A 14,597-nucleotide genomic window follows, 5' to 3' on the forward strand; every position below is an offset into this window, starting at 1 on the left:
TTTTCCTTAGAGCAGAGAAGGCCGAGGGGGGACCTGATTGAGCTATACAGAATTATGAGAGGCGTTGATAGGATAGATAGGAAGAAACTTTTTCCCTTAGCGGAGGGATCAATAATCAGGGGGCATAGATTTAAGGTAAGGGGCAGGAGGTTTAGAGGGGATTTGAGGGAAAAAAATTTCACCCAGAGGGTGGCTGGAATCTGTAACACACTGCCTGAAGGGGTGGTAGAGGCAGGAACCCTCACAACATTTAAGAAGTATTGAGATGTGCACTTGAAACGCAGTAGCATACAAGGCTATGGGCCAAGTGCTGGAAAATGGGATTATAATCGATAGGTGCTTGATGCTGGCATGGACACGATGGGCCAAAGGGCCTGTTTCTGTGCTGTATAACTCTATGACTATAATACGGATTGGGAAGAAGAAGGAAAAGTGAGGGTAGAGATTTAACTGATTTTGTTTTCAGTGCTTTCAAGTCCTTTTTCTGAAAAACTTCAAGATGATTATACTGTTATATAATTTCTAGGCTATACAATTAGATGTCTGCCTCACCGTTGTCAAATATATGAGGATCAGAGAAACTGGTGGGATAAATTTGACAACCCTTCTCTGGTTGGTTCATTCAATGGCCTAGCTCTGTTATGCTTTGCTTCGAGGACCACTATCGCATTTAGGCTTTAGAGCAAATTGTTGTCCTGCAGTAATAGGATGAAACTCTATCATGTACTGTCATTATTCCAAAATCTGCAGTATTTCTTTCAATTTTGATTTGAAAGAAAGCTCCATAGCATTCGTGGATTGTTTAATGTATTGTCTGATAATCTTATCAAAAAACATTGCACATTATGAAAGAAATATGGAAGACTCCCGCCATCAGACTTTGTTTGGTGCCTATGGATTTTGAAATCATTTTTAATTGCAGCCTAATACACCCACACTTTTGTGTTGTTATGTTTGTTTGACCTTAAATTCCTTAAATGGAAAGTAACTTCTCTCATTTCTTTTCAGTCCAGGTAACAGTGTAATTAATTAATCCAGTATAATTATTTGATTCTATGTTATTCCCTAAAATAATGATTTCTCAAATAATCGTAATTTATTTGCACAACTAGACTGTTTATTTTATATGCAGCATGCACTTTTGTGGGCCATTCACTAATCATGCTAGTCAAATGGTTAGTGAACTACCACATTATAGGAAATGTTGAGCGGCAATTGGCATTTACAAGGTCAAAGTTCTAAGTCAGCCTTGAGTGGTTTACTTTAAATAACATCTATAAAGTTGTCATATGACGCATCTTTGCATCTCTCACTTTTCACCAAACACTCCTATTTGGAGCCCGCTACTAAAGAAGATTTGCATTTTTAATATATTTATTTTGAATGCAGGTATTTCATCTTCCCTGAAAGCATCACGCTCCTCTAAGGACATTAGTTAATTCAGTATCATAGTGGTCTGTGTAGAAATTTGTAATAAGCAAGAAAGTTAGATTGCTACTTTTGTAGAATTATCTTCATTTTTCAAATGGAAGCACCTTCCACATAGGTGTTTACCAGACCCAATGTTTTTTTTTGGAAAAGCCGGTTACGTACATAGCTACTTCTTTATTTGCTATAATTTGTTACGACTATAAGTGAAGACTGTTTCCATTCGAAAAATGAAACTTTTCCTGCAGGACAGGTAATTTAAGCTTAGAATGTTGTTTGCTTCTGTCGGCAATTTCAATTTTCTTTTACTTTTTCTAAAAGACTGAGGCTGGAATTTTCACTTTTTTTTGTTTTATAGCAAACAATCAGCTAGAATTCTGTTGCCATATGCTACGAGGAACAATAGACCCTAAAGAACCTCCTGTATTTGAATATGTAAAATTCATTGGAAATTTAAAATCACTGAGTAATGGTAAGTTTTAAAAATTAATCAGCATATTTGATTTCTATGCAATGTTTGCTTTCATTTATACTTGCGCTGTTTTCACAAACATTAGTACCTGTAGGAGGTTTAAAAACAAAATATACAGTGATCTGGTTTATGTTTTTAGTCAAAAATTTCACTTGTCATGTACTTATTATCTATCCTGTTGCAGATCATGTTGGGGGTGTCTTTGTCATCTGATTACTTGAATTTAAAAGAGAAATGAAGCTAACAAAATGCAAACTGAATAGTAGTCTTTCATTTCCATTTTCCAGCCTTTTGTTTGTGTGTGTGTGTTTGTAATTTAGATAATATTTGGATTGTTGGAATTAGATTGAAGGTTTGAAATGCTCAACTATGTGCAAAGTGGAATTAATAGCAATAGTTAAAATAACAAAATTTTGAAGTATTTTACCACTATCCAATTGTTCAGTTTGCTCCCAATATTAACTCAGCAATTTGTTTTAGCTATTTCCCTCAATGATTGTCAGAGAGGAAAAGTATGATTAATAAACCTTTTGGAATAGAAGCAGATAGAAAAGCTGAAATAAAAAAAAGCATTATTGTAGGGGGAAGGGAAAGAGAGAGGTAATGAGAGACAGAAACACTTGTAGAATGGACACAGGAAAGCAAAAGGTAAATGAGAAAACCCTGAAAAAAGAATAAAAGTCAACATACTAAAAAAAAAATTAGAGTCAAGATTAAATGGTTTGTATGTGAATGCACAGAGCATTCACAACAGAATTGGAGAAGTGGAAGCACTAATAAGCAACTGTAACAGAAAAGTGCCTTGGGTTTGAACAGGATTATAGAATTTTATATTCCTGGGGTGTACCATTTTCAGGAGTGATTGAGGGGGAAAAAAGAGGAGTAGGGTGTTAGTTTCTACCACAAGAGATTGCTTTCAGACTGAATCCATATGAACAGAGTTTATGAACAGTTAAGAAATAGGAAGAGAAATGGTACCCTGTCTGGCTTGTGGCGTGGTGCCATTCTTGGGCTAAGTATAACAATAAGTGAATTCATAAGGGTATTAACACAGAGCAGATCTAGAGGTATTAATTAAAATTAATAGTTTATATAAGCTACTAGCTAGATTAAAAAGAGGGAAGAGGGTTTTAGTTCTTAGATCATGGATGGGCAGCTGAGACCTGTTGTTTGCAGTTGCTGCATCGGGGCATTTCCATGTGTCTTCGGGGGGGCGGTGGGGGTGGAGAGGTGGTGGGCACATGTGTAGGGAGTGTCTCCAACTGCTTGAACTCAAACTCAGAATTTCTGAGCTTGAGGGGCAGCTGCAGTCACTGCGGAGCATCAGGGAGCATCCTGGAGGTGGTGACCTCATAGGTAGTGAGAGTTCAGGATAGTAGATGGTTTGCCATCTGGAAAAGTAAGAAGAGGCAGGAGATACAGAAGTCTTCAGGGTGTGTGCCATTCTCAAGCCGGTAGTCAGCATTGGAGACTGCTGGGAGTGATGACACCTTAAAGGAGTGCAGGCTAGACTATGGCACCAATGGGCAAAGGAGGGAACAGAAAAGTGTGAAAATATAGTCATTATAGGAGATTCCATAGTTATGGGGACAGACAGATAAGTCTTGCATGGTGTGTTGCCTCCCTGGTGCCAGCGTAAAGGACATCATGGAGAGGGTGCAGAATATTCTGCCAGAAGAAGGGAGTGAGACAGAAATTGTGGTATATGTTGGTACCAACAACATACAGAGGGCAGATGCTGAGTTCCTATGGTCAGATTTTCAGGAGTTAGGGAGGAAGTTAACAAGTAGAACCTCAAAGTGAGAGTAGATATAGGAAGGTAGGGAGGATCAATGTCTGGCTTGTTGCATGGTGCAGGTAGGCTGGGGGTTGCGGGGGAGGGGGAAGTAGGTGGGTCGGCAGCAAGGACAGGAGGGTGGCTGTCAGCAGCACCCCCACTTCCCGATACCAGATCCCTGTGTGCCTTTGAACGAGGGCCCTCCCCCAAAAGACCATAAGCAACCCTGCACGAGTTTGTATGTCATGTTCCCCGTGTGGCGACAGGCCCATCCGCCACAGGGTTAATACCAGTGTCAGTGGGAAAAGGCCCTTAATTGAGCATTAATTGCCCCTTAAGGGCTTCAATTGACAGCCTTCCCACCACTGACTTAATCAGTGTGGAGTTGGGAAGGTGGCGGGGACCCCACCCGCCATCATCCCACTGGATTAAATACCCTCCCCACCTCCAAACCTGCCATGGGGGAGAGCATAAAATACCACCCTATGTTTCAGCAAGAATAGAAGCATTTCTTAATTCAGTTCTAGTCATGTAAATAACTGATGTGAGAGTAGTAGAACAATTGGGTAATAGGAACCTGAACATAGCTAGATTTGATGTAAGAATAGAAAAGGGTTCTGAAGGGTCAAAGATTAGGTTGCTTGATTGGAAAAAGGCAAAATTTAGAGAGATAACATGGTATTATGCCATGTGTTTTGTTGAATGATAATTTTCTTTAATCCACTGACTGGAGATCTGAATTTGTATTTTTTTTTAAAAGACATTTAAATAAAGATGACTTGGAACAGCAGCTTAAGATGATCACCTAGTTTGCTGCACTGTATCCTACATTACAAAGGACTGTGAGGAAGGAAACAAAATATCTGTGCATTTCCCAGCAAGAACCAAGACCCAGGAAGTTTAAAAAAAAAACTACCTGTTCTTTCCAGCGAGCTGAGAAATACTGCTGACTGCTATGTTTGAATCACTGAGTGACTGTCACTTGGCAAGCCCCTACCCATTTGTGGTTTTTTAAGCTGGTATTTTTCTCTGCAGCAGAGGAGAAGCAACTAGACTTTGACATGTGCAGACCCTAAGTGGGGGTCTCTCTCTGTCGGTCTCTCTCTGTCTGTCTGTCTGTCTCTCTCTCTGTCTTTCTATCAGAAAACCCTGTTAGAAGAAATCATCCGCATCGCTATCTCCAAGAGACTCACTGAACCAGTCATCTACCTCTTCAAACTAAAAGCCTCAGGACCACTGAATTCAGCTAGAAGCCAACCGAATCACCAAACTCCACAGACTGTATACCTTTTTTTAATGGATTCTAACTCAACCAATCTACCTTTCCCGCTCTGTAATCTATTTGTGTGTGTGTAAACCTCCGGTCTGTGTGTGTGTGAAAGTTGGCACTTTGTTTATTATTTTATTAGTTTGGTTTAGGTACAATAAAGTTAACCTCTTTCCTTGTTAACTTGAAAACCTGTCCGATTGATTCTTACGATCGTAGCGAGTAAGTAATCAAACACCTACTGAATTGGCCAGGACATTCACTTTAAGAAAGAATTAAACCTGTTGTGGCCAAACAAGGAAAGCGAAAAGAGCGAAGCCCTTCAACCCCTCCTCACTTGACCCGAACAGAAATTTGGGGGCTCACGTCTGGAATCAAACCCAAAGACAAATAGGAAATTAAGCGGGAAACCAAACACTTTAAAAACTTCAATACAGATTTTCTTGTGGTTTTCAGTGCTAGAATACGCCACTACTTTCCTAGTAGAGAATGAAATAACTTGGGCCAGGTTAAAAGCCCTATCTGTTGAAGAATTGAGGAATGTAGTTGGGCAGATAGAGATTACTATCCATCCAAAAGCTAGGAAGCCTGAAATCCTCAAACTTGTGGCCAACCATTTTAAAATTGACACTGAAGAATTGGAGGCAGGCATAGTATCTGAAACAGACAAAGTAACATTAGCTAAGGTATAACTAGAACAGAGGAGACTAGAATTAAAATTTCAGAAGGAGAAAGAGCAGAGAGTGTTTCAGGAAAGGGAGAAAGAAAGAGTGTTCCAGAGAGAGAAAGAGGAGTGAGAATTCCAGGAAAAGGAAAAAGAAAGAGCTTTCCAAAGGGAGTTAAGGCAGCTTGAACTGAAAAGGGGAAGATCCAATGTGTGCAGTGAAGGAACAGTTAGTGAGGGAAGTACCCCTAGCTTAGGACCAGGTGCTGAGCTTTTAAAGTTCTCCCAGTTGATACCAAAGTTCAATGAGGGGGATATGGGAGCATTTTTCATCTGTTTTGAAAAACATTCAAAACAATTGAAGTGGCCATTAGACAGCTGGATACTGTTATTGCAAAGCAACCTAACAGGAAAAGCCTGTGAGGTTTATTCATTGTTGCCTGATGAGAGTTCATCAGATTATGAGACGACTGAAAATGCTATCCTGGGTGCATATAAGCTAGTACCAGAGGTTTACTGCCCAAAATTCCGAACTCTCTAAAAACTGCCGGAACAAACTTGTATTGAGTTTGAAAGGGTTAAGCAACTCGCTTTTGACTGATTGATACAGGCACTTAAGATAGAGTCCACCTATGGAAACCTTGGAGAGGTGATCATCCTTGAGGAGTTCAAAAACTCTCTTCCCTTTACATAAAAAACCACGTGGAAGAATGAAAGGTTCCAAGAGCCAGGCAGGCAGCAATCCTGGCTGATGATTATAAACCTATTCACAAGCCCTTGCCCCAAGGGAAACCCTTCCCTAATCAGCTTCAAAAACCTGAAAAGGATTGAAGGTGTGAGGGTAATAGGAGGATGAACAGCCATGAGGGAGAAGGGAGAGATGGAAATAAAGGGGGCTCTCTTCAGGCCAAAAAGGAAGTATCTGAGAACAGGTGTGATGCCCAGAAGCCTGTATGTTTCCATTGTAACAAGGCAGGTCACCTTCGAGCTGACTGCTGGAAGTTAGGGGAAAACCCATAAGGGTTTAGTCAGGGTATACCAGACCAATGTAGGAAAAGGTGCCCTAATAGAAAGCACAGCGGACCAGGCTGTGGTTTTAACTGCGGCAGTAAAACACAGTAAACCTACCACTGAGAGTGCAGGAAAACTTAACAAAATCCCTGCGAGTTACCAGGATTTTGTGTGTAAAGGAAAAGTGACTCCATACCCCTCAAGTGAGGCGAGTAAGCCCATAGTCATACTTAGGGATACAGGGACCACCCAATCCCTTCTGCTGGGAAAAGGCATGACCCTTTCCCTCAGAGAGTGCATTGAATGCTAGAGTGCTAGTAAACGGTATCGGAGGAAAATATATGCCCATACCTTTTATACTGGGTGCATCTGGAGTGCCACCTTGTTTCAGGACTGGTAACCATGGGGATTGTGCCTAGTTTAGAGATACAGCACTGAAACAGGCCCTTCAGCCCACCATCAACCACCCCTTTATACTAATGCTATATTCCTACCACATCCCCACCTCCCCTATATTCCCCTACCATCTACCTATACTAGGGGCAATTTATAATGGCCAATTTACCTATCAACCTGCAAGTCTTTGGCTGTGGGAGGAAACCGGAGCACCTGGCGAAAACCCACACAGTCACAGGGAGAACTTGCAAACTCCGCACAGGCAGGGGCCTGGGTCGCTGGAGCTGTGAGGCTGCGGTGCTAACCACTGTGCCACTGTGCCGCCCAGAGGATATTAGTGAACCAGATGGGTTTTTACAACAATCGACAATGGTTTCATGGCCATCATTAGACTAGTTTTTAATTCCAGATTTATTAATTAAATTCAAATGCCACCTTCTGCTGTGGTGGGATTCGAACCCACGTCTCCAGATCAATACCCTGGATCTCTGCGTTATTAGTCCAGTGATAATACCATTACGCTACCGCCTCCCCGATGTTTACCTGTGGACGATATCGAACTGCTCCTGGGTAATGATCTGGTGGTAGCTTCCCCAGTGGTTATAGAGAGACTGAAAGAGGTCAGGGAGACAAAGCAGTTACAGGAAAAGGTCCCTGGCATTTTTCCTGACTCTGTGTTGACTTGGTCCATGGCCAAACAAGCTCCATCAGAGGAGGCTGACCTGGCACTTCAGACAGATGACCCTACTGTCTGGTTATCTGAAACCTCCTTTGGGAAGTTAGAGGACCCAGAGGATGGGTTAAACAGGTCTTCCTTGGTCAAGGCTCAGCAAGCCAACCCAGGGTTAAAAAAGTTAGCACAGGCTCTCCAAACTGCAGCTGAAGCAGAGGGAGTTCCAGAGTGCTACTATTTAAAGGATGAGGTGCTGATGAGGAAGTGGAGACCTCCTCACAGACCTGCAGACGAAGAGTGGACAGTGGTTCACCAGATAGTGGTGCTGCCAAGGTACCGTAGGGAAATATTGAGAATAGCTCACGAGATTCCAATGGCTGGACATGTCCGCATTGGACAGAATTTTCATTGGCCACAACTTCATAAGGATTTGATGAAGTTCTGTAAGACTTGCCACATGTGCCAGGTTGTGGGGAAGCCTCAACCTGCAATAAAACCTGTACCCCTAATTCCCATACCGCCTTTTGGAGAACCATTCAGCAGAGTGATGGTAGATTGTGTGGGGCCCCTGCCGAAAACAAATGGGGCCTACCAGTATCTTCTCACCATTATGGACATGGCTACTCGATTTCAAGAGGCGATCCCTCTAAGAAGTATCACCGCCAAGGTAGTGGTGGAGGGGCTAACCCAATTCTTCACTCAATATGGACTGCCCGCTGTGATCCAGTCAGATCAACACACACATTTTATGTCCAGTATTTTTCAAAAGCTCCTGGGTAATCTGGGCATAACCCAGTTAAAGTCGTCAGCTTATAACCCATAGTCTCAAGGGGCTTTGGAGCAGTACCACCAGACCCTAAAGACAATAATCAGGGCATACTGCTATGAGTACCCTCATGACTGGGACAAAGGGCTAGGATTTCTTCTGTTTGCTACCAGAGATTCATCCAATGAATCCATTGGCTTTAGTCCCTTTGGATTACTTTATGGACATGACGTGAGAAGTTCTCTAAAACAAATCAAGGAGAAGTTTTTGCAACACGGACGAATCTTCCCTGTTAGACTACATCTCCATGTTCCAAGAGCGGCTCACAAGAGCCTGTGCAGTGGCTCAGGAATATCTAAAACCTCCCAGTCACCGTGATCGGCATTAGGTCAGGTGAGTATCAGGTTCTGGGGCCCTATTTAAGTTAAAAGCCTTCAGATGAAACCTGCCTACAGAAGAGGGTGAAGTGCTGTATGCTGAAAAAACTGCTCATTTGCTGCACCAGGCCAAACACCAAAGATGGCAGAGGGGCACTCCAGGGTGGCCCCACAGTTCAGTGATGCCTCCCTGCTCACTCTCCTCCAGACTATGCGGGCAAGGCGGGAGGGCTTTTTCCCCGGTGATGGCAAGAAGAGGCCCTCCCACCTGACTAAGGCAGCCTGGCTGGAGGTGGCAGAGGAGGTCAGTAGCCATGGGGCCATCCGGTGTAATTGGGTGTTGCAAAAGGATGAATGATCTGCTCCACTTCGCCAAAGTAAGTAGCATTTTGTATCGTGGCTCCACTGAACCTGGGTGTGCCCATACAGATTGGCATGTGTGCCTCTGCCATGCCAAAGACATGGAGCTTGGGCAGGGAGGAATGATGTGACATCAGTGGATGAATATATGAAAGAACTTACCCTTATCTGCTGCTCAGAGCATGGCACCTACATGAGTCCCTCATTCAGTAGTGCAGTCCGAGTATTCCCCACCTTTGGACCCAGCATCCCTTTTGCGACATGTGTCGTGTTGTTGATCTTCCATGCTTAATAGCTGCCTCCTTGCTCCTCCAGGCAAAGAGGGCCCACAATGCAAGGGAGGTGAGCCATACCGGTGGAAGAGTGCCAGATGTGCGAAGGCTAACAGAGGCTGAGGAGGAGGCCCTGGAAATTTCATTGATCATGTTGACCGCTCATATGGTGACTTAGAGCTTGGGGTCCTGGGTGAACATACAGCCATTTGATATACACAGTGATGACTGAAATTGTTATTGTTTGAAACAATGCTTTCATAATCGTTTCATGCGCAACATGAAGAATGACAATGTGCTCTTCTCATTGTATCTTGCAGATCAATGCTCTGAATTGACCCTGGCAGCCCACGACACCTCCCACATCTCAGAGAAGAGATATCCTCCGAGGAAGCAGCGTCCCATGACACTCCCGCACCTTCCACCAGCGCAGATACAGTCACCTCGGTGGGAATACGATCGGCAATAGAATTTGTTTCACAAGCTGGTGAGAGCACTGCACACGCACCCGAGCAGGTGACTGAGGTTGAGGCAGCTGTGGCCCCTGACAGTCGGAGGGCTGTAAGTGGCCAGGCCCATGTTGAGCACCAGGCTACTGATGACCCTCTGTTGTCGATAGAACAGGGCATGCTGGAGCTGCAGCAGCAGTCCTGGCAACATCTGATGGAGATGCCACAGGCTGTGCACAGCCTTGAGCGGACGATGGGGCAGTTCATCCAGGCCATGACAGCTGCCATGTCCCAGGCAATTGAGCACATGGCTTCATCCATTGAGGGCAGTGGCCCTCTTGGTAAGCCAGATTCTATTAATCCACATTGACCTGCAATCCCTCACCGAGGCCATCAGATCCAAGTAGCAGTGGCAAGATGGGAGAGGGACCAGGGGCATGGAGACTGTCCCTGCCCCTTGTCCTTCCCGGGAGAGCAGAGGGGTTCAAACGAGCCCTGAGATGGAGGAGGCAAGCCTGCGTGCCATATCTGGGGTCCTCCCTCCAGGTGATTCCAATGTGGATGCCGGCCCTCTGCTGGTGAGTCAAGCTCCAGCAGCCACGACTTCGGAGGTGAGTTCTGCCCTGCACAGGATTCACCCAGCCAGCTAGGCCTCATGCACACAGAGGACGATCGCCAAAGTCACCCACAGCCAAAGGACAATCTGGTCAGCAGCTTTTCTCCAGTCAGGCTGCTAGCGCAGAGATGGCACTGCGAAAGAGTACTCATAAATGTTTTAGAAAAACACCTTGACACAAATGGGTATAATAAGAGCAGATGCTGGAATTCTGAAATGAGAATAGAAAATGCTGGAAGTACTCAGCAGGTCTGGCAGCATTTATGGAGAGAGAAACAGAGTTAATGTTTCAGGTTTGTGACCCTTCGTCAGAACTGGCAAAAGTTAGAAATGTAACAGTCTTTGAGCAAGTGAGAGGGGGGAGGATGGAAGTAGAACAAGAAGTTAGGACTGTGATAGGATGGAGAGGGGAGAGATTAAATGGCAGATGTCATGGAACAGAATGCAAATGGAGTGCTAAATAGTTGTAGCGAAAGACAAAGCATGAGTTCAGGAATCTCCTGTGGCTATTCCCCTGCAAAACAGGTATACTGCTTTGGATACTGTTGGGGGGGGAATGGCCTCTTAGGGGAAAGCAGCAACAGCCCAATTTTTTGCACCACGGTTGGTTCCGCAAGGAGTCAGAGGTGGGGGGATCAAAGACAAGAACAAAAGACAATAAGGGGAATAAGAAAAGTGATAGGCAGAGAAATCAAGGGCCAGAATCAAACAGGGCCACAGTGAAAAATAGTGGGAAGGGGACAAGGAATGTTAAAAAGACAAGCCTTCACAAGCTTTGTGCCTTAACGCGTGGAGTATTCTCAATAAAGTGGATGAATTAATCGCGCAAATAGATGTAAACGAGTAAGATATAGTCGGGATTACGGAGACGGCACGGTGACCAGGGATGGGAAATGAACATCCAGGGATATTCAGTATTTAGGAAGGACAGACAAAAAGCAAAAGGCGGTGGAGTTGCATTGCTGGTTAAAGAGGAAATTAGCGCAATAGTGAGGAAAGATATTAGCTCTAACAATGTGGAATCCGTATGGGTAGAGCTGAGAAACACTAAGGGGCAAAAAACGTTAGTGGGGGTTGTATATAGACCCCCAAACTGTAGTGGTGATGTTGGGAATGGCATTAAACAGGAAATTAGAGGTGCATGCAATAAAGGAACATCTGTAATTATGGGTGACTTTCATCTGCATACAGATTGGGCAAATCAAATTAGTCACAATACTGTAGAGGAGGAATTCTTGGAGTGTATACGGGATGGTTTTCTGGACCAATACGTTGAGGAACCAACTAGAGAACAGGCCACCCTAGACTGTGTATTGTGTAATGAGAGAGGAATAATTGACAATCTAGTGGTGCGAGACCCCTTGGGGACGAGCGACCATTATATGATAGAATTCTTCATCAAGATGGAGAGTGACGTAGTTGATTCTGAGACTAGGGTCCTGAATCTTAGTAAAGGAAACTACGAAGGTATGAAGCGTGAGTTGGCCATTACGGATTGGGAAACGTTACTTAAAGGGATGACGGTAGATAGAAAATGGCAAACATTTAAAGATTGCATGGATGAACTGCAACAATTGTTTATCCCTGTCTGGTGCAAATGTAAAACAGGAAAGGTAGCCAAACCATGGCTTACAAGGTATATTAGAGATAGCATTAGATCCAAGGAAGAGGCATATAAATTTGCCAGGAAAAACAACAGACCTGAGGATTGGGAGCAGTTTAGAATTCAGCAAAGGAGTACCAAGGGATTGATTAAGAAGGGGAAAATAGAGTACGAGAGCAAGCTTGTGGAGAACATAAAAACTGACAGTAAAGGTTTCTATAGGTATGTGAAGAGAAAAAGATTGGTGATGACAAATGTAGGTCCCTTACAGTCAGAAGCAGGGGAATTTATTATGGGGACCAAAGAAATGGCTGAACAACTAAATGCATACTTTGGTTCTGTCTTCACAAAGGAGGACACAAATATCATACCAGAAATGTTGGGGATCACGGGGCTTAGTGAGAGAGAGGAACTGAGAGAAATCAGTATTAGTAGAGAAATGGTGTTGGGGAAATTGATGGGATTGAAGGCCGATAAATCCCCAGGGCCTGATGGTATGCATCCCAGAGTACTTAAGGAAGTGGCCCTAGAAGTAGTGGATGCACTGGTGATCATCTTCCAAGATTCTATAGAGTCTGGAACAGTTCCTACAGATCAGAGGGTAGCTAATGTAACCTCACTATTTAAAAAGGGAGGTAGAGAGAAAGCAGGGAATTATAGACCAGTCAGCCTGATGTCGGTAGTGAGGAAAATTCTAGAATCCATTATCAAAGATTTTAAGTGCTCTGCTATAGAGAACAGTGGTAGAATCAGGCAGAGTCAGCATGGATTTACAAAAGGGAAATCATGCTTGACAAATCTACTAGAATTCTTCGAGGATGTAACTAGTAGAGTTGATGAGGGGGAGCCAGTGGATGTGGTTTATTTGGACTTTCAGAAGGCTTTCAACAAAGTCCCACATAAGAGATTAGCATGTAAAATTAAAGCGCATGGGATTGGGGGTAGTGTATTGCGATGAATAGAAAATTGGTTGGTGAACAGGAAACAAAGAGTAGGGATAAATGGGTCTTTTTCCGAATGGCAGGCAGTGACTAGTGGGGTACCGCAGGGATTGGTGCTAGGACCCCAGCTATTCACATCATACATTAATGATTTAGATGAGAGAACTAAATATAATATCTCCAAATTTGCAGATGACACAAAACTGGGTGGGAGGGTGAGTTGTGAGGAGGATGCAGAGAGGCTTCAGGGTGATTTGGACAAGTTGAGTGAGTGGGCTAATGCATGGCAGATGCAGTATAATGTGGATAAATGTGAGGTTATCAATTTTGGTAGCAAAAACAGGAAGGCAGATTATTATCTGAACGGCTATAAACTGAGAGAGGGGAATATGCAGCGAGACCTGGGTGTTCTCATACACCAGTCGCTGAAGGTAAGCATGCAGGTCCAACAGGCGGTAAAAAAGGCAAATGGTATGTTGGCCTTCATAGTGAGAGGATTTGAGTACAGAAGCAGGGATGTCTTGCTGCAATTATACAGGGCCTTGGTGAGGCCACACCTGGAATATTGTGTGCAATTTTGGTCTCCTCATCTGAGGAAGGATGTTTTTGCTATAGAGGGAGTGCAGTGAAGGGTTACCAGACTGATTCCTGGGATGGCGAGACTGACGTATGAGGAGAGATTGAGTCGGTTAGGGTTATATTCGCTGGGGTTCGAAGAGTGAGGGGGGGTCTCATAGAAACCTATAAATTCTAACAGGACTTGACAGGGTAGATGCAGGAAGGATGTTCCTGATGGTGGGGGAGTCCAGAACCAGGCGTCATAGTCTAAGGATACGGGGTAACCCTTTTAGGACCGAGATGAGGAGAAATTTCTTCACCCAGAGAGTGGTGAGCCTGTGGAAGTCGCTACCACAGAAAGCAGTTGAGGTCAAAACATTGTATGTTTTCAAGAAGGAGTTAGATATAGCTGTTGGTTCTAAAGGGATCAAAGGGTATGTGGCGAAAGCGGGAACAGACTACTGAGTTGGATGATCAGCCATGATCATAATGAATGGCGGAGCAGGCTCGAAGGGCCGAATTTTCCTGCTCCTATTTTCTATGTTTCTATGAGTCCAGATAGCATGCTAACAGCAGAATAATGAACATGTCTGTATGAAAGCAAAAACATGAAAAATAAGTTTAAGATTAGCACATGGTTAAAAAATAAATAAATAAAATTTAAAAATATATAAGAAAAATAAAAATAAAATAATAAACAACAATACTTCGGCACATGGTCTGAAATTATTGAACTCAATATTGAGTCCAGAAGGCTGTAAAGTGCCTAATCGAAAAATGAGGTGCTGTTCCTCGAGCTTGCGTTGGTGTTCACTGGAACACTGCAGCCGGCCGAAGACAGAAATGTGGGCATGGGAACAAGGTGGAGAATTAAAATGGCAAACAACTGGAAGCTCGGGATCTTGCTTGTGGACCGAGTGGAGGTGTTCTGCAAAGCGGTCACTCAATCTGCATTTGGTCTCCCTAA

At 43.7% G+C, this 14,597-nt stretch overlaps 1 protein-coding gene across 6 annotated transcripts in view; it reads left to right on the top strand.

The window, feature by feature from the left end:
* clocka (clock circadian regulator a) overlaps positions 1–14,597 on the top strand; it is a 280,411-nt gene that overhangs the window by 158,672 nt on the left and 107,142 nt on the right. For all 6 annotated transcript variants that reach the window (XM_068035102.1, XM_068035091.1, XM_068035120.1 and 3 more), the window contains one exon: positions 1,787–1,900. In XM_068035102.1, the coding sequence (XP_067891203.1) occupies positions 1,787–1,900 (114 nt within the window). The remainder of the gene's footprint in view (positions 1–1,786; positions 1,901–14,597) is intronic.

This window comes from Heterodontus francisci, chromosome 1 (assembly GCF_036365525.1).
Source record: "Heterodontus francisci isolate sHetFra1 chromosome 1, sHetFra1.hap1, whole genome shotgun sequence".
Classification (NCBI taxonomy): Eukaryota; Metazoa; Chordata; class Chondrichthyes; order Heterodontiformes; family Heterodontidae; genus Heterodontus; species Heterodontus francisci.